The following is a 14323-nucleotide window of genomic DNA, read 5'->3' as shown; positions in this document are numbered from 1 at the left end:
CTTGCACTTGTACTTGTCCATGAAGGGAACTCAGGTCCTTGGAAAAAGTCTGTCTTCAACCAGATGAGATCGTATTTCAACTAGAGCCGTCATGTAATATTAAAGACGAAGTTAACAGATACTTTGTGCGTGCCGTCGCCGCTGTGCTTTCATTTGGGCGGGCTTGATATCTCATTACGAATTGATACTTAACATCATGGACCGACTAAAACAATTTCACATCAGACATGACCCCCCCCCCCCCCCCCCAAGACAAATACTGAAAACAGTTTAGTTATTTCAGTGCAAAAATATATGACAAGGCATGTTTTTGTTTTTCGTCTCTCTCTTTTTTTTTTTAAACATGTAAATCACAAAAATTAATGGATACATGCTAAAACAAAGAAAAATCTAAACTACGGTTTCGGTATGCAACGAATCATAACAGTTTGACAATTATTTCAGTTGTTTAAATTTCACTGAAAAAAAAAAAAATATCATTAAAATAAGTAGCCGCTTTCCGCAAAATTTAAGGCTCAGTGGCATGAAACATGGTTGTATGAATATCTCGTATTAAAAGTACACTTTACAGCAGCGTGTGGTCCACATTGTCTAGATTTCACACATCCACAATAAATATTTATATATTCAAACCATTTGATCTATATGTTTATAAGCCAAACAGAGGCATAATTATATACATTTGTTTGTCCAAGAAAGATGCTTTGACTGAATGCTATGAATCCAATGTTATTGGCAATGCAATTCAATGCTCTTTAATAATGGAGACAAGAAATTGAACAATAGCAGTTTTTCTACCACACTTTTCAGTTCTCTTTTCAGGTAAACAATATCCACCTACAGGTCTGAAGCATAATCTACATTCAGTCGTTCGTCACTTGTTGAAGCAGATCATTTAAAACTGCAGCAACTTGATCGTCTGTATGTTTGTGCTTTTGTTCCATATTTCAGCCTCTAAATAAAAAATAGAAAGTAAGCTGGTCCTATATCCTGTCCTGTCATTTACCCTCCACGGAGAAGACCATCCTTCTTGGCTTCACTTCAGTGTTTACGCTGGCAGGCCTGCATTTGCTCCTGCTGCCTGTGACAGCCATTAAAATTAGTTCACGCAGTGCCATAATGGTGAGCAGCTGTCACTGCATAGACAAGAGGGGTAAAGTGCAGCATTACTGGAATGTATTGCACTCAGCCAGAGAGGGGAGGGAGAGGATAATATCAGGACCATCATTACTGTCTGGCAGAAGTCTCATTGCCATATTGTAATACTGCTGCTTCAGTCTGTGCCGTTTCCTAAACAGACCATTTCATCAGCTCAATTTTTTTTTTTGACCAAAGAGAGAAAAACATTCAAGTTTGATACCCACTTACCAAAAGAGATTAAATTGCATTCTGCTTGATTTAATCCGCCGAGTACACGGCAGACCTTTTTAGCGCACGTGATTGTTATATTATTTACTTTATCAGCATAACCTTGGACACATTTGGATCCTTTCTGAATCCCTTTGCAAACCACACTCAGCAGTCACATGCTTTGCCTGTGTGTATTCAGAGCAGGGAGTGAGAAAACACCCAGAGAAGGTCAATAAATACAAGGCAGTGTCCCAAACACCTCCGACTGGAGGCAGTTTGACTGAGTCAGACCATTTGACTTCAATGCACTGACTGATTCCAGTCAAAGTGACATTTTGTAGAAACATTCATTCATATTTGGACTGTAAATTCTGGTGAAGCAGCCTCATTGCGAAATGTCAACCAAAAAAAAAAAGATGTTTAATATGTGTACAAACTGAAATACTAGAGAGTTCCATCAATTCTACGGTTGCAGCAAAAGTTCAGTGTCAATAAACATATGGAAATTCCTTCGTCTAGAATTATTTTTTGAAGACTCTCAGCAGCGTCTGAGGCTGGAAATCAAATTGAATTCACTGTGCATTTTCCCAGAAATATCAACTGACCACACAGAACGCTGTTACTGAGTGAGTAGGAGGGTGGAAGGTCCCTCCTCACTGTCATTTTTATAAATAAACCTGCCCCTATGATGACTGGCATGTGACTTCCTGTGTCTGGCTGCAAGATTGAGCTTTTGTAGTCACATGATGCATCAACATTATAAACACAAAGCAAGCTCGTGGAAAAACACTGCTAATAGGTCTGCCCTCCAATTGCTCTTGCGTTAGTTGCAGTATCTGCACTCGGGGCTTACGCAGGAGTGAACTGCATCATTCAACAGAAATTAACAAAAAAAAACATATTTTGACAGTAATGTAAGTCCACCACAAGGTTGTGAATTTCTTAGGTTGTGTCTTGAACATGTTCAGTGTTTCTGTGGGTGAAGAGTCATCAGGGAGACCCACTCTATCAGCTCAATCTATGCAAGCAGTCCAAGTGGACTTGTCTAAATTAAACAGTTATGATTAAAGTGACTCACCAACAGACCCTGACATGGAAACCTTTGTCCCGAGTTGATGTAATAGCTTAGTCATACATTTGTTCTCAAGCTTTTAATTTTTTCTGGACCTTAAGACCTTGTTACCATATGAAAACATGTTATGTCATAGGTTGCAGGACATTTTCCCCACTGTTCTGCGATATACTGGGCTTATGTTTACGTAGATTGCATTTTGATGAACTGAAAATTATCAAAGCAGAAGGATGTGGAGTAAAAGACGTCTAATCACTCAGTATTTAACTGGGAAAATTCAAATAATAGTCAAAACAGATTCATTCAAATTGGATGGCCTTGAAATGGCTCGTTCTGTATATCTCTATATCTGTATCACCATGAGGAAACTACATAGAACTGGCCAGAAAAGGTTTGCATGTGAAACGACTAATTGTATAACAGTCCAAGACTGGAAATTAGCACTTTTTTTTATACATTTGAGAGGCTGGTTTAAGGCTTCTGGGAGTAATAATAATATGTCTGTATTACCTTCAGCTAATCAACCGTTTCATCACTTCCATAATAGATTTAACATTAAATTTAATTTCTACACTTTTACACTCTCCCTTGAGAGAAATGTTCCTTCCAGCTTGCTGTGGAAACAGCCTCATGTTTATCATTTCCTGATTAACACTACGAGCAATTGAGATGAGAATTACATTCAAATAAAGACAGATCTGTATCGTAAGCTTTTCTCTCTTCCCTCTTTGATTTTTCTTTGCCTTAATGGACTCAACAAACTCATTCGGTTGCTTCAGTCCAGCTGCCCGTCTGAGTCCCCCCTTCCTTCACCCCGGCTCATTCAAGCCCTCCCTTTGTGGCTGCAGTAGTTTGACTCCTACTGGCTGTTTGAGTCATGCTGGCTACTGGCCTGGCATCCACCTTCACAAGCCACAGCCCAGCTCAGTCTGGATTCACTCTCATAAAGTATCCTCTGAAAAGGGTTGGGTTACTGTGGTTGGAGGATCAGCCTTGAGTGAACCGGACTTTCTGGAGATCACCTCCGTCAGCTGAAAAGTGCTTTGCAGTTTTGTTTCCGTCAAGGAATTCATGCAATTCTTTAACAGCTGCATGCTTTTATGACAGCAAATGGGACACAGCAGATATTATTAATGACAAATGAGACATATCCTTTGTGGAGAAAAAAAAAAAGTCTGATACTTTATGAATGTAAATGAATAAACTGAAAAAAAAGGTTGAATTCCTGAAGGAGTATTACAAATATTTACAACTGTATTTAACTATTTGACCTGTGACTCTAAACTTGAGAACAGAATGACATGTAAAGCACTACTGAAGCTACTAAACACAATCATCAGTTTAATCTGAGCGACTCAAACCAGAATCCCAAAGAAGTTATTTTGGTTCCAGCGCTGTGGTTGTAATTTGTTCAGTCTCGGAAATGTATGAAGCTGGAAATCACAAAAACAAATGTCAAAAAGCAAACTATTTGTTTGTATTCCATAAATAGACCAGTTGCTTTTACAGCTTTATCAATTCAAGTAATCATTATCTACAACTGGAAGTACAAATATCGTATACAAAATCTGTGCAAAAAGCCAATATAGTATAACTACCAAAACTGGAGAAAGGAAAAGATGCAATGGCACACACCATAAAAGTAAAAGTCCCTGTCATTCTGAGCGTACTCACTCACAGAGTCATTTCATCAGGACTGTCATCAATTTAAACTTTTTGCCACTTCTGAGTGGAGAGAGAGCCGATTTGCAGGCCGGCAAAGAAGACCTGATAGCGATGCTTCCACATGATGAAGGCACCCACAGCGCAGACCAGAGCTTGGACCAGGTTCAGCACAATCTGGAGCAGGAAATAGAAAGTGAGCGTCCCGGTGATCCCCTCACAGTCGTTGACCCCCTCGTAGTTGAAGGTGCGAGCTATTGGGTCTTCTTGTTCCAGTGTGCAGACGCAGTCGTCCCCCGCCTGCTCACAGGTGAAGCTGCTGGCCTGAGAGTAGTGGTGTCCAGCAAACGCTGTGACGAGCACTGAGATGACCAGGCCAATCATGCACAGGATGAAGTAGAGGAGCTGTAGGGGGCAGAGAACTCGCGTGAGACCACTCTCAAAGCTTTGATGGGATAATGCTTTCTTCACTTTGGTGTGTTTCTACAATATAATTCTGGCTCCGACTTCGGTCTGTTGTCTCATGATTGCCCCGCTGTGCCAAAACTGTAGCTTAGATACAGACATGCTGGCTCAGTGCTTATGGCAAACTCAGTTCAAAGAGATTACCCACAATACTACAGGGCAAGGGCTGACCCTCAGAGCAGGAGCTCAGCTTTCAGCACAGAGGAGACACCAAACATGTTACATTGCCCTGCAGCTACAGCCGCTTCGCACCTTTAGCGCACACCCCGTATGAGTATGCTGCGCAACAAGAGTGTCTAAAAATACAGTTGCAAAATGTGACAGAGGCTTTGTGTTGTTTATGCAATTGCACAATCTCAATAACACTAAACCTTCATCTTAATCCATTGCTTATATAACGGGAGCCCTTATTCGCGGGTGTATTTTGCTTTTAGTTACATGCTGCTTATGGAATTATGCAAGTGATGAGTGGTGCTTGATTTAAAATGGCATTTATGTTAATTTTGAAGCAGCTGTGAGTAGTGGAGTGTGGTTGGTTACAGGGAGATTTATATACAGCAAGCTCATCAACAAGCACTTTATTGACCATTTTATGCTTCACCAAATGGAGATTACCCGCAACCTGGAAGCAGGTGGAAACTAAGAGGAGTCCTGCTGTTTTTGTTTAGTCCATGTGTTGTTTTGAACCACTCCGCAACTCGCCCAGCTCACGTGTTGACACAATCAATGCAAGTTTTAAACTATTTGTAGAGCCAGACTCTCCAATTGATGACACAGTAGCATTTAAGAGCAGACATGTCTCCGGTTATAACACATTTTCTACTCACTCGACTCGTATCAAGGGCAGATGAAGAGAGTGAATGAGCAGACTGCCATGTCATAAATTCTTAAACAAGAATGAATATGACGTAGCCGGGGTTTCTTTGAGCTGTTTGAATTAATGACATGAATTAATTAAATCTTGTTTGTTTTCAGGTCCAGAAAAAGACACATGGCAGACTAATTGCAGCTGTTCTGATGCACATTATTGACTGATTTTATTGAAGTACTTTATTTGATCTTGTTTCTCATACAACAGCACTTATGGATGACCAATTGAGAAAATATATAAGAAAGTTTAAGATTGTGCTATAATAAAGGTTTCGTGCCATTTTTGTACATTATTCCTGAAAACAGCCTTACAAGTATACAATCGTGACGAAATATCCAAAATCTAAATTCATCTCTATTTGGTTCTAATTTGTAATTTCTATTACATGGTGAATTTTCAGTACATGGTTTAACTGATTGCAAGCGTAGTTAAAAGTCCACAATCCAACAAATCCACAAGTCCAATCGACAAAAACCACATGTGTAAATTAACGGCACTTCTCAATGCAAAATAAGACTGAAGAGCTTTGAAACACCATGATTGCACATGTACATCCATATTTGAACGTGGTATACATGGTATACTAACCCTAACAATGTTGGGCCGATTTCAATTGCCTTGAAATTCCAGCTGCATATTTTGTGTGACTAATTAAGCTGTGCGATCAAGTCAGATCAATGAAAGCACAGCTCCACTCACAGAGATCCCCGCAGTGCTCTTTTAAATTTCAGTTCAGTTAAAATCTTTTCTCACTGCCGGTTGCTCGACAGCCTTGTTCTGTATCAGCTTGTGGAAAAGTTTTCTCAAAAGTAGTGAATCTGTCTGAAGAGTAAAGTGGCCCATCTGTTCACACGTTTTAGAGCAAATGAAATGTCAAATGTTTGGTTAATTTCAAAGCAATGTGAACACTTTGCTCCTGCAGAGAGTGTATCGGGTTGTAAACTCACTTTAACAATGAATTGTGGAGACGTCCTCTCATCAGGGACGTAGGTGACGCAGTAGAGGATGAAGCCCACGATGGAAACTAAACACAGCTGTGACAAACAGACAAAAACACATCATGGCAGGATCTGTAGAAGCACATCCCTGCATCAAATCATGTTTCTGCTTCACAACAATTACAATCAACTTGTGCATTTTAGCCATGAAATTGTATGTAGTCATTCTTTTAGCCATCATTATAGTTTAGTATAGTTTGTGATATATTTTTATTTTTTGACAAGGATCGTTTTACCCCAGAAAAATCACCTGTGCTCCGCTTTGTAGGGGTTTCTTAATATTGCATGATTCAGCAGTAAGCCGTTATCTGATTACATTACCCTGTCTCTCCCTCTCCCTCTCCTCCCCCCCCCCCTCTCACACAGACAAACTCACTCTCTTTCTCTATCTCTTCAGTGCAGTCGGAGTCTTGTGACCAACGTGCAGCATCTTATTTGAATGTTTTTCCCAGGTTCTTAAGCACTCAGGATTTTCTGGAAAGTTCTTGATGACCTCAGTGTTTTTCACTTGGCTGAGTCTCGTGAGGATCTAACTCGGGACGCTGGTGTTCAGGGATGTTTTTGAAAGCAGATGGTAGTCGTGATAGACTGAGATAGCTAGGAGCCAAACGGGAACAACAAGTTGTTTTTTTTTTTATCATTAAACCCTGTCAAATTTATTCTAAATTAATCCAAAAATGTACAGTTTTGGGTTTTTTTTGTTTTGTTTTGTTATGCAGATCACACAAAACAGCCCTATCACAGAATATTAATACGAAAGAAGTTATCAGACTGTTTCATTAGCTCACAGACCTAATTCAACCAGCTCTTGAGGTGCTTTTAATGAGCTCCGTGTCAAGGCCAAAGCCCACTTTTGCATTATGAAGCTCCTAAACTGAATGTCAAGTGCTTTCATTGTATGCCAGGAGGGTCAAACTCTTTTTAGTTCAGATTCCACATTCAACCCACTCCGATCCTTCGTGTCCTGGACCAGGAAAACAATTTCAGAATATCCTTTCAATACCAATTTTGGATAATACCAAATTTTCCCTTTTGTTTTAATGCAAAAAGGTTTGAGTATGTTTCGAAAAAAAAGTCTACAATGTTACAAACATTGAGCAAGTTGAACATCTCAAACCCATTTTTAACAATACAGTGTAGTGCTAAATGAAGCAACATTCCCAAAACCCTCCAATTTCGCAAATCTAGCCTCATCTATGGCCTTGGTGTTAATGCTCACGTTCAATAAGGTCGTTAGATTTCAGAGTTGCATCACTAATCTCTTTCCTCTGCTCACAGTATTATGTTATGTACATAATTTCTGAATTAACAAGGCAATCCCAAGTCAATAAATCATAAACAGAAGTTGCTGTTATCAAAAAAATGCAAGTTCATGTTTTCGTATTTTTACACTTTGCTATGTGACCCTGTCTGCTGAGCTGAATCCAATTGCAGGACAATTTTGTTAAGTTTCACACCCCTTATGTATAAACCTTACATTCATTTCAAACTTCTTTGTAACTTTAGTTGTGTTATTTTCCTTCACTTTTGTTAAACTACAGGTGGGACTTTTCACATTATTCACCTTTGAAATATAACATCCTGAAATATAACATCCTTCGCTCTCTAAAGTCACATTCAACCTCTTGTAGTAGTGACTGAAATGTAGATAGTGTTGGTAGTGAATGAAATGTATAGTTTAGATGTGGGAGTGCATGTTGATGTTTCTGTGTGTGCTCGTGAGAGAGAGAGAGAGAGAAAGAGAGAGAGAGAGAGAGAGAAATCATGTGGTGAGGATCAAAAGATTTAAGTTAACATGCAACATTTGATAATGATTTTTTTTTTTTTTTTTATTGTACTTGTGTGAACAAGGTTTCAGCTGAAATTAAGAATGCTGAGATTGGGTAACGAGTATTGTGAGACCAGATGTTCAGGATTCCTTTGACTACACAACACAAACAACCACCAGTTGAATCCGGCATGGCTCATGTGACTTCGAGGAGAATCCAGGTACAAGCATTAAATTTAGTATTACAGATGGAGAGCTTTTAAAAGATGATCATGACAGTGACTCCCCGAGCCCACAGTGCTAATCTGACTGACACAGTTTGGTACAGGCCGGTCGGTGCTGACACACTCTGAGACGTATATGAAGTTCATGCAGAAGTATCACAAGCGGGGAAAACTCGGGCGCCATGCAAAACGAGTGAACACGATGGCGTTAAGGATGGTGCTTACAATTATCCCGGCCCAGTGAGGCGTTTCCCTAGCCAAAAGTGAGGGGCTGATAGCCAACGTGAGGAAGGCCACGGCTGTGACAGCCACCCCCAACAGCAGCTGGAGCAGGGCGACGAGCAGAGGGAAACGACAGACCCTGCACTTATTGTCTTCCGCCGGTGTTGGGCTGTCATCTCTCTTCTTCTTGCCCTCCTTCTTGTCTGAGGAACCTTTCTGCCCTTGTCCCATTTCTCCTCCTGGCTTCACACTGTATTCTCTGTTTGTCCTCGCGGCTTTTACTGTTGCAATGTTTGGGCTGGATGAGCCTGCCTGCCTGCCGTCTGCGTCTCTCCCCTTCCCCTCCCTGCCTTCTCTCACCATGAGCCCAGCACGGCTGCTATTTGGAAACAGAGAAGGCTCTGAACTAATATGGAAAACATTTGGACTGGATTCCTAAATGGCTCCAGAGCCACATATAGAGCAGGCAGCATGCTGAGGAGGAAAGGAAGAGGAGGGAAGGGAGGCAGGAAAACACAAAGGGGGGTTCCAACACACGACAGACACTCAGAGGATTTTTCTTGTGATCAAGTTAAAGACAAGAAAGGGAAAGTGCAGAGGCAATTCAGCAGGTATGAGTTAATGAAAAGCCAGCACAGAGGAGGTCACACTTCATTAGAGAGACCTAGTGACGGGATCATTCTTTGTCAGCACTGTTACACAAGAGAGCCATATGCTGCCAGCCAGAATAAGTCACATGACTAACAGGAAGGAGTAATGTGATCATAAGGCATGTGAGGGCATTACAGCAGCTCAGATTTTACTGTTTTTGAACACTTCAGTGTTCAGAGGAGCAGCAGGTGTCACTGGCTATCGGATTAACCTCCATAAAAGTTTCCCAAATTATCAGAGCATAGCAAAGACAGGTCTTGTTGTTTCACGCACACACATCAGAAATGACTATTGAAAAAGTCACATTAAATGTTTGTTGTAATCTGAATGTCTTGTTAGTATTTGAAATCCTCACAAAAATATGAGTAAACAGTGAGAAGAAGGTGACACCACATCCCATGCTACAATGAATAAAGAACCACCATGCACGTGTTTGAGCACACAGCTGGGTCGGTGCCATGGTTACTGACAACGAAGCTTTGGACGGTGCATGAGTAGGTTACCCTGCCCTGCAACAACACATAGGAGTACACGAGTGCACACACTCAGTTCGACTCCGTGTAAGCTGTTTTATCTAAGGGATTACTACTATTTGGTTTAGAAGATAAAGGTCTGTTGGTCCAAACAGCAACAACAAAACATTATCTTGAAAAATGTCACAAGTGAGCTGTGTTCAAACTGTCACTCTATGCCAGATAGTACATTTTCTGTCATGCAAACCCATCCAATCACGAGTCAGCCAGTTGCTTCACTCACTCAGTAAACACGAGCTGTGAAGTTTTTTTAAAAAGATCACGGCGTTAGATGCAAAAGCAGCAGCTGCTTCTATGGATTGTTATTCTGTCTCTCGTCACGCATGTGCGTCTTTCCCTCCGCCAAGTTTCACCGGATCACGTTTCAGCCACCGGGTCAATATTATTTGGACGAGATCGCTATAGGTGGAGCGGCGGAAAGCTCCCATAAAACAGACAAGGTCTAATTACCGGACTTTGTGCTGGTGCAGCCTACACGTGAGTCGGAAGCTGTTCCCGACCGCAGGCGCGCGTGCGCTCTCGCCACAGAGCCGACGGCTTTGCAAAGTGGCAGCTCAGGGAACTATAGACATCAGTCTGAAGCGCAGCTCCACTGGAGGACACGCACCGTGCATCATCTCCGTCAGCCGTCCGTGTGCGAGCCGTGGAATAACAAACATTACCCGAAGAAGCTCAGAAGCGGAGAATCAGAAGCAGGGAAGCGATGGATGAAAGAATATCGCATTTACAGGACAGACAGTTCATGGAGCACGCAGATTTCCTCGGGTGAGTGTTGTTTTTTTGGGGTTTTTTTTGCAAAACTCTGTCAAACTATGTTTAATAAACTGTCGCGACAGCCTGGTCAATAATCTAACACGTTTCCTCTTGGCTTCAGGGTGGATTACCCCTCTCTCTACATGTGCAAGTCGAAAAGAGGAATAAAGCGAGAGGATGGTGGAAAGGTGAGCACGGATATTATTCATAACGTAGCAAGTTTTAGTTTGTTTTCAATACTCAAAACGGAGTTATTCCAACGTACAGATATCATATGCAGCATGTAGCGACGTTCAACCTTTATGTCCTGTTTTCAGGATGCATACAAGTTACCACACCGGTTGATAGAGAAAAAGAGGAGAGACCGAATCAACGAATGTATTGGACAGCTGAAGGATTTGTTGCCTGAACATCTCAAGCTGTCGGTAAGATCCTGACACAACTAAAGTCCCCCCCCCCCCCCCTTTTTTTTCGTGATTTACAAGAGTATTATTATCTGACAGATATCAGCAAAACCAAACTAAGCTTTGTTCCCCCTCCCCACAGACGCTCGGACATTTGGAGAAAGCGGTGGTCCTGGAGTTAACGCTGAAACATTTGAACGCGCTGACTGCTGTGACCGAGCAGCAGCACCAGAAGATCATTGCTTTGCAGAACGGTGAGATGAACGAAAATACATCCACAAGTGTAGGAAGAAGCAGCGCTCAGTATATATATATATATTTATTTTTTTTCTCTGTTAAATTAAACTTTAACAAAGATTAAGATGCATCTGATTAATTTAAGGAACTTATTTAAGAAAAATAAAAATCACATCCAAGCAGACGTTGTGCACCTCATTCTATTATTGTGTTACACCTGACAGAATAATGATCTGTTCCTCATTGAACTCCTCCCTTCTCAGGGGACCGGTCGATGAAATCCTCCATCCACGCCGATCTGGACGCCTTCCACACCGGGTTCCAGGCCTGTGCCAAAGAGGTCCTGCAGTACCTGAGCCAGTTTGAGAACTGGGCGGCTCGGGAGCAGAGGTGCGCGCAGCTCATCAACCACCTTCACAAGGTGCTGGCGCAGTTCCAGCCCGGTGCGCCGCCGCTCCGACACCACCTCCCCGCCGGGGACGCACAGGACGTGCAGAAAGCTGACAGTCAGGCCAACTGTGTCCCGGTCATCCAGAGGACCCAGGGCGGAGAGCTCAATGAGAATGACACAGACACGGACAGTGGATACGGGGGCGAGGCTGAAAAGAGCGACGGCAAAGATAAAGAATGTGAGCGCAATAATGCGCAGGGACCCAAGGCGGTGAAGATCAAACAAGAGTTTGGGGACGATCGAGCTGCCAAAAAACCAAAGATGAGCTGGCCCGGGAACGGCTTGGGGGGCGCAGACCCCAACAGACCCGATGTGGCGTTCATGAACTCTCTGATGGGAATAAGCAGTGTGGGACAGCAGACGCCGATTTGCATGCCTTTCTACTTCATCAACCCCTCGGCTGCAGCGTCCTATATGCCTTTTTTCGACAAGAACAGCATTGAAAAGTACATGTACCCAGCGGCGGCCGCGCTCGCGTCTCCATTCCCCTGGCTATACCCCGCACATGCGTCAGCAGCGGCGGCGGCGGCTGCAGCTGCAGCTTTCCCCGGTTTGTCTGCGCACTTTGGAGCCTCCTCCCAGTCCAATGACTCCCTCTCTTCAGACACCGACGGGTCACACGAGGCCGACGCGGGCTCACCTGAGGATCGCGAGGAAAGTCCCACGAGTGACGACGGAGAGGCTGACGAGGGTGACGCGTACCGGGAGAGCGCGAGCAGCCCACAGGAGCAGTTTCATGCGTGTCAGACGAGCTAATTATTCCGTGTTATACCTCTTTGTGCACTCTGATGAAGAGTTTGTGTATATTGTTTTTTTTTTTGTTTTTTTTTTAAAGATTAGGCTTCTTTTCAACGGGGCTTCACAGGAGAGTTTATCGTGTACAATCTTATCTTGGTAAAACAGGGGGCAGTTGTGACGGCTTGTGCCTTTTGCACTTAATGCTAGATTTAAACAATCTGAATGATTATCGACAATGATTGACACCACGCAACTGTGTTGGGCTGTGCTGGAGTTAGTTTTTCTATCCACTTTGATAAAAATATTTTGTCATGGCAGCATTGGTGCCAAAGCTTTGAGTATTACAATAGTGCGCAATATCCCAATCATGGAGTCTCTTTGGATGTATGAAGTTGCAACTGACCTCTGTCAAGATCATTACCAACTTGGCTGACTCTGACTGTAAATACTATTACCTGAAAGATAGCCTGATACATTAACATGTAAATGTGCACTAAATGGGCCTATAAAAGAAGCGCTCCAGGAAGCGCAATGCCTACAGTACCTCATCCCCAACTTGACACGGGGTCGGGCTCATTTGGCCGGGCCATTGTTGTCCCTCTTGAAAAGAAAAAAAAAAGGTTTCCTCTTTTCTCTCAAACAAGAATAGTCACGAAATAAACTACTTTATCAATCTGACACGTTAGTAATGTGATAATTGGCAACGTGTTTCATCTAATTTCTCCACAACTCATCTCTTCAAAGGCTTACTCTGGTTTTCATTACTTGTTTCTTCACGTGAGGAAAAAAAAAGATGATTAAAATAAAGGAAACACAAAATCCTTCTTGTGCAAGGGTTTGTCTGACCAGCATAGTATACATCCCCAGTTTGGAGCGTCTGCATAGAGATGCAGTGACCTCCTGGGTCACCAGGAAACATTGTAGGATAGCACCTTATAGCTCATTGATATTGAATGTACCTGTGTTTTTCCAGCTGTTAAAGTTTGTATGTAGGATGATCTTTACTCTTTGAGACGTTAAGTGCACTTTTTTCTGCTTTTACTCGCCAGCCCCCAACAATCACCTTATCATTTTGAAAAGTCAATCACTGTAGTTCTCTTTGAACATTTCTATTGTGTTGAGTTGTCTTGATATGAAAAATATATTTCATTTCATCAGAGAGAAGAGATACCAGCTGCTTTGTGATGATTTCATGCAGTTAAGTGGGGTTTAAGTCATTCCCCTGATTTCACAAAACACCGCTTGTTTCTTGCAGGGGGGAAATCATCAGATTAGAAAACCCTTCAGCCCATTGCTCATCAGCCAATCCTGTGTTTTATGCTTTCTTTATGTAAACCTTGCTTTTCAAAAATAAAAGATTGACAAGCCTGGGAAAGAAAAAGGGGTCATTACCATTTTAGAAACTTTATCTTGGCCTCTTTTTAAATAAAATCCTGCAAGTGTAGTGTTGCTCCGCTTTTTTAAGTTTCACATTTGATTAGATTGATGATTTTCCTTGTATTTTGCATCCATGCCATTTCTTTTGTTGTTATCCTCAGCTGGTTTTTGCCTCAAAGTTGTTATCAACTGTTCTTTAAAGTGGCATGTGTGTTTGTAAATAGAATTTTGGTGATTATACCATGAAGTATACATGTCTTTGTCAATGTTGTAGAAGTCTATGGATTTTTTTAAAGAAAAGATTTAACTGAGCAACTGTTGCACATTTCGTTAATGCTTTACACATATGCTGTTCTAAATTATTGCTGATGAGTTGTAAAATAAATATCAAAAAATGAACTTTGCAGGCTTCTTCTTGTCCCACATCAGTTCTGTAGGCCTTCGTCAGTTCACATGTAACTCAATGAAGAGAAAAGTGAATAATTACAGGAAAGGTTGTGCAGACATGAGCCCAAGTTTTGGAGTACAAAATCACTAAAAGCCCCCC

The 14323-nt window shown here is 42.0% G+C and overlaps 2 protein-coding genes across 2 annotated transcripts; one reads left to right on the top strand and one right to left on the bottom strand.

Moving 5' to 3' along the window:
• Nucleotides 1–3877: 3877 nt before the first annotated feature.
• On the bottom strand, nt 3878–9105 carry sspn (sarcospan (Kras oncogene-associated gene); the record flags this gene model as incomplete). The annotated part of the gene is given in 5 exon segments (XM_080504441.1): nt 3878–4489; nt 6368–6454; nt 8636–9067; nt 9071–9076; nt 9079–9105. Coding segments are annotated over 5 exon segments (912 nt in total). The 3' UTR covers nt 3878–4129.
• A 1111-nt stretch (nt 9106–10216) lies between these two features.
• On the top strand, nt 10217–14125 carry bhlhe41 (basic helix-loop-helix family, member e41). The gene is made up of 5 exons (XM_080504439.1): nt 10217–10581; nt 10691–10757; nt 10887–10994; nt 11116–11227; nt 11474–14125. Exons 1-5 carry the CDS (start codon nt 10520–10522, stop codon nt 12415–12417), a joined length of 1293 nt encoding a protein of 430 aa, XP_080360565.1. The 5' UTR covers nt 10217–10519; the 3' UTR covers nt 12418–14125.
• The last annotated feature ends 198 nt before the right edge of the window (nt 14126–14323 follow it).

This window comes from Blennius ocellaris, assembly GCF_963422515.1.
Source record: "Blennius ocellaris genome assembly, chromosome: 11".
NCBI classification, from domain to species: Eukaryota; Metazoa; Chordata; class Actinopteri; order Blenniiformes; family Blenniidae; genus Blennius; species Blennius ocellaris.
This window is presented reverse-complemented; position numbering and strand designations above follow the sequence as displayed.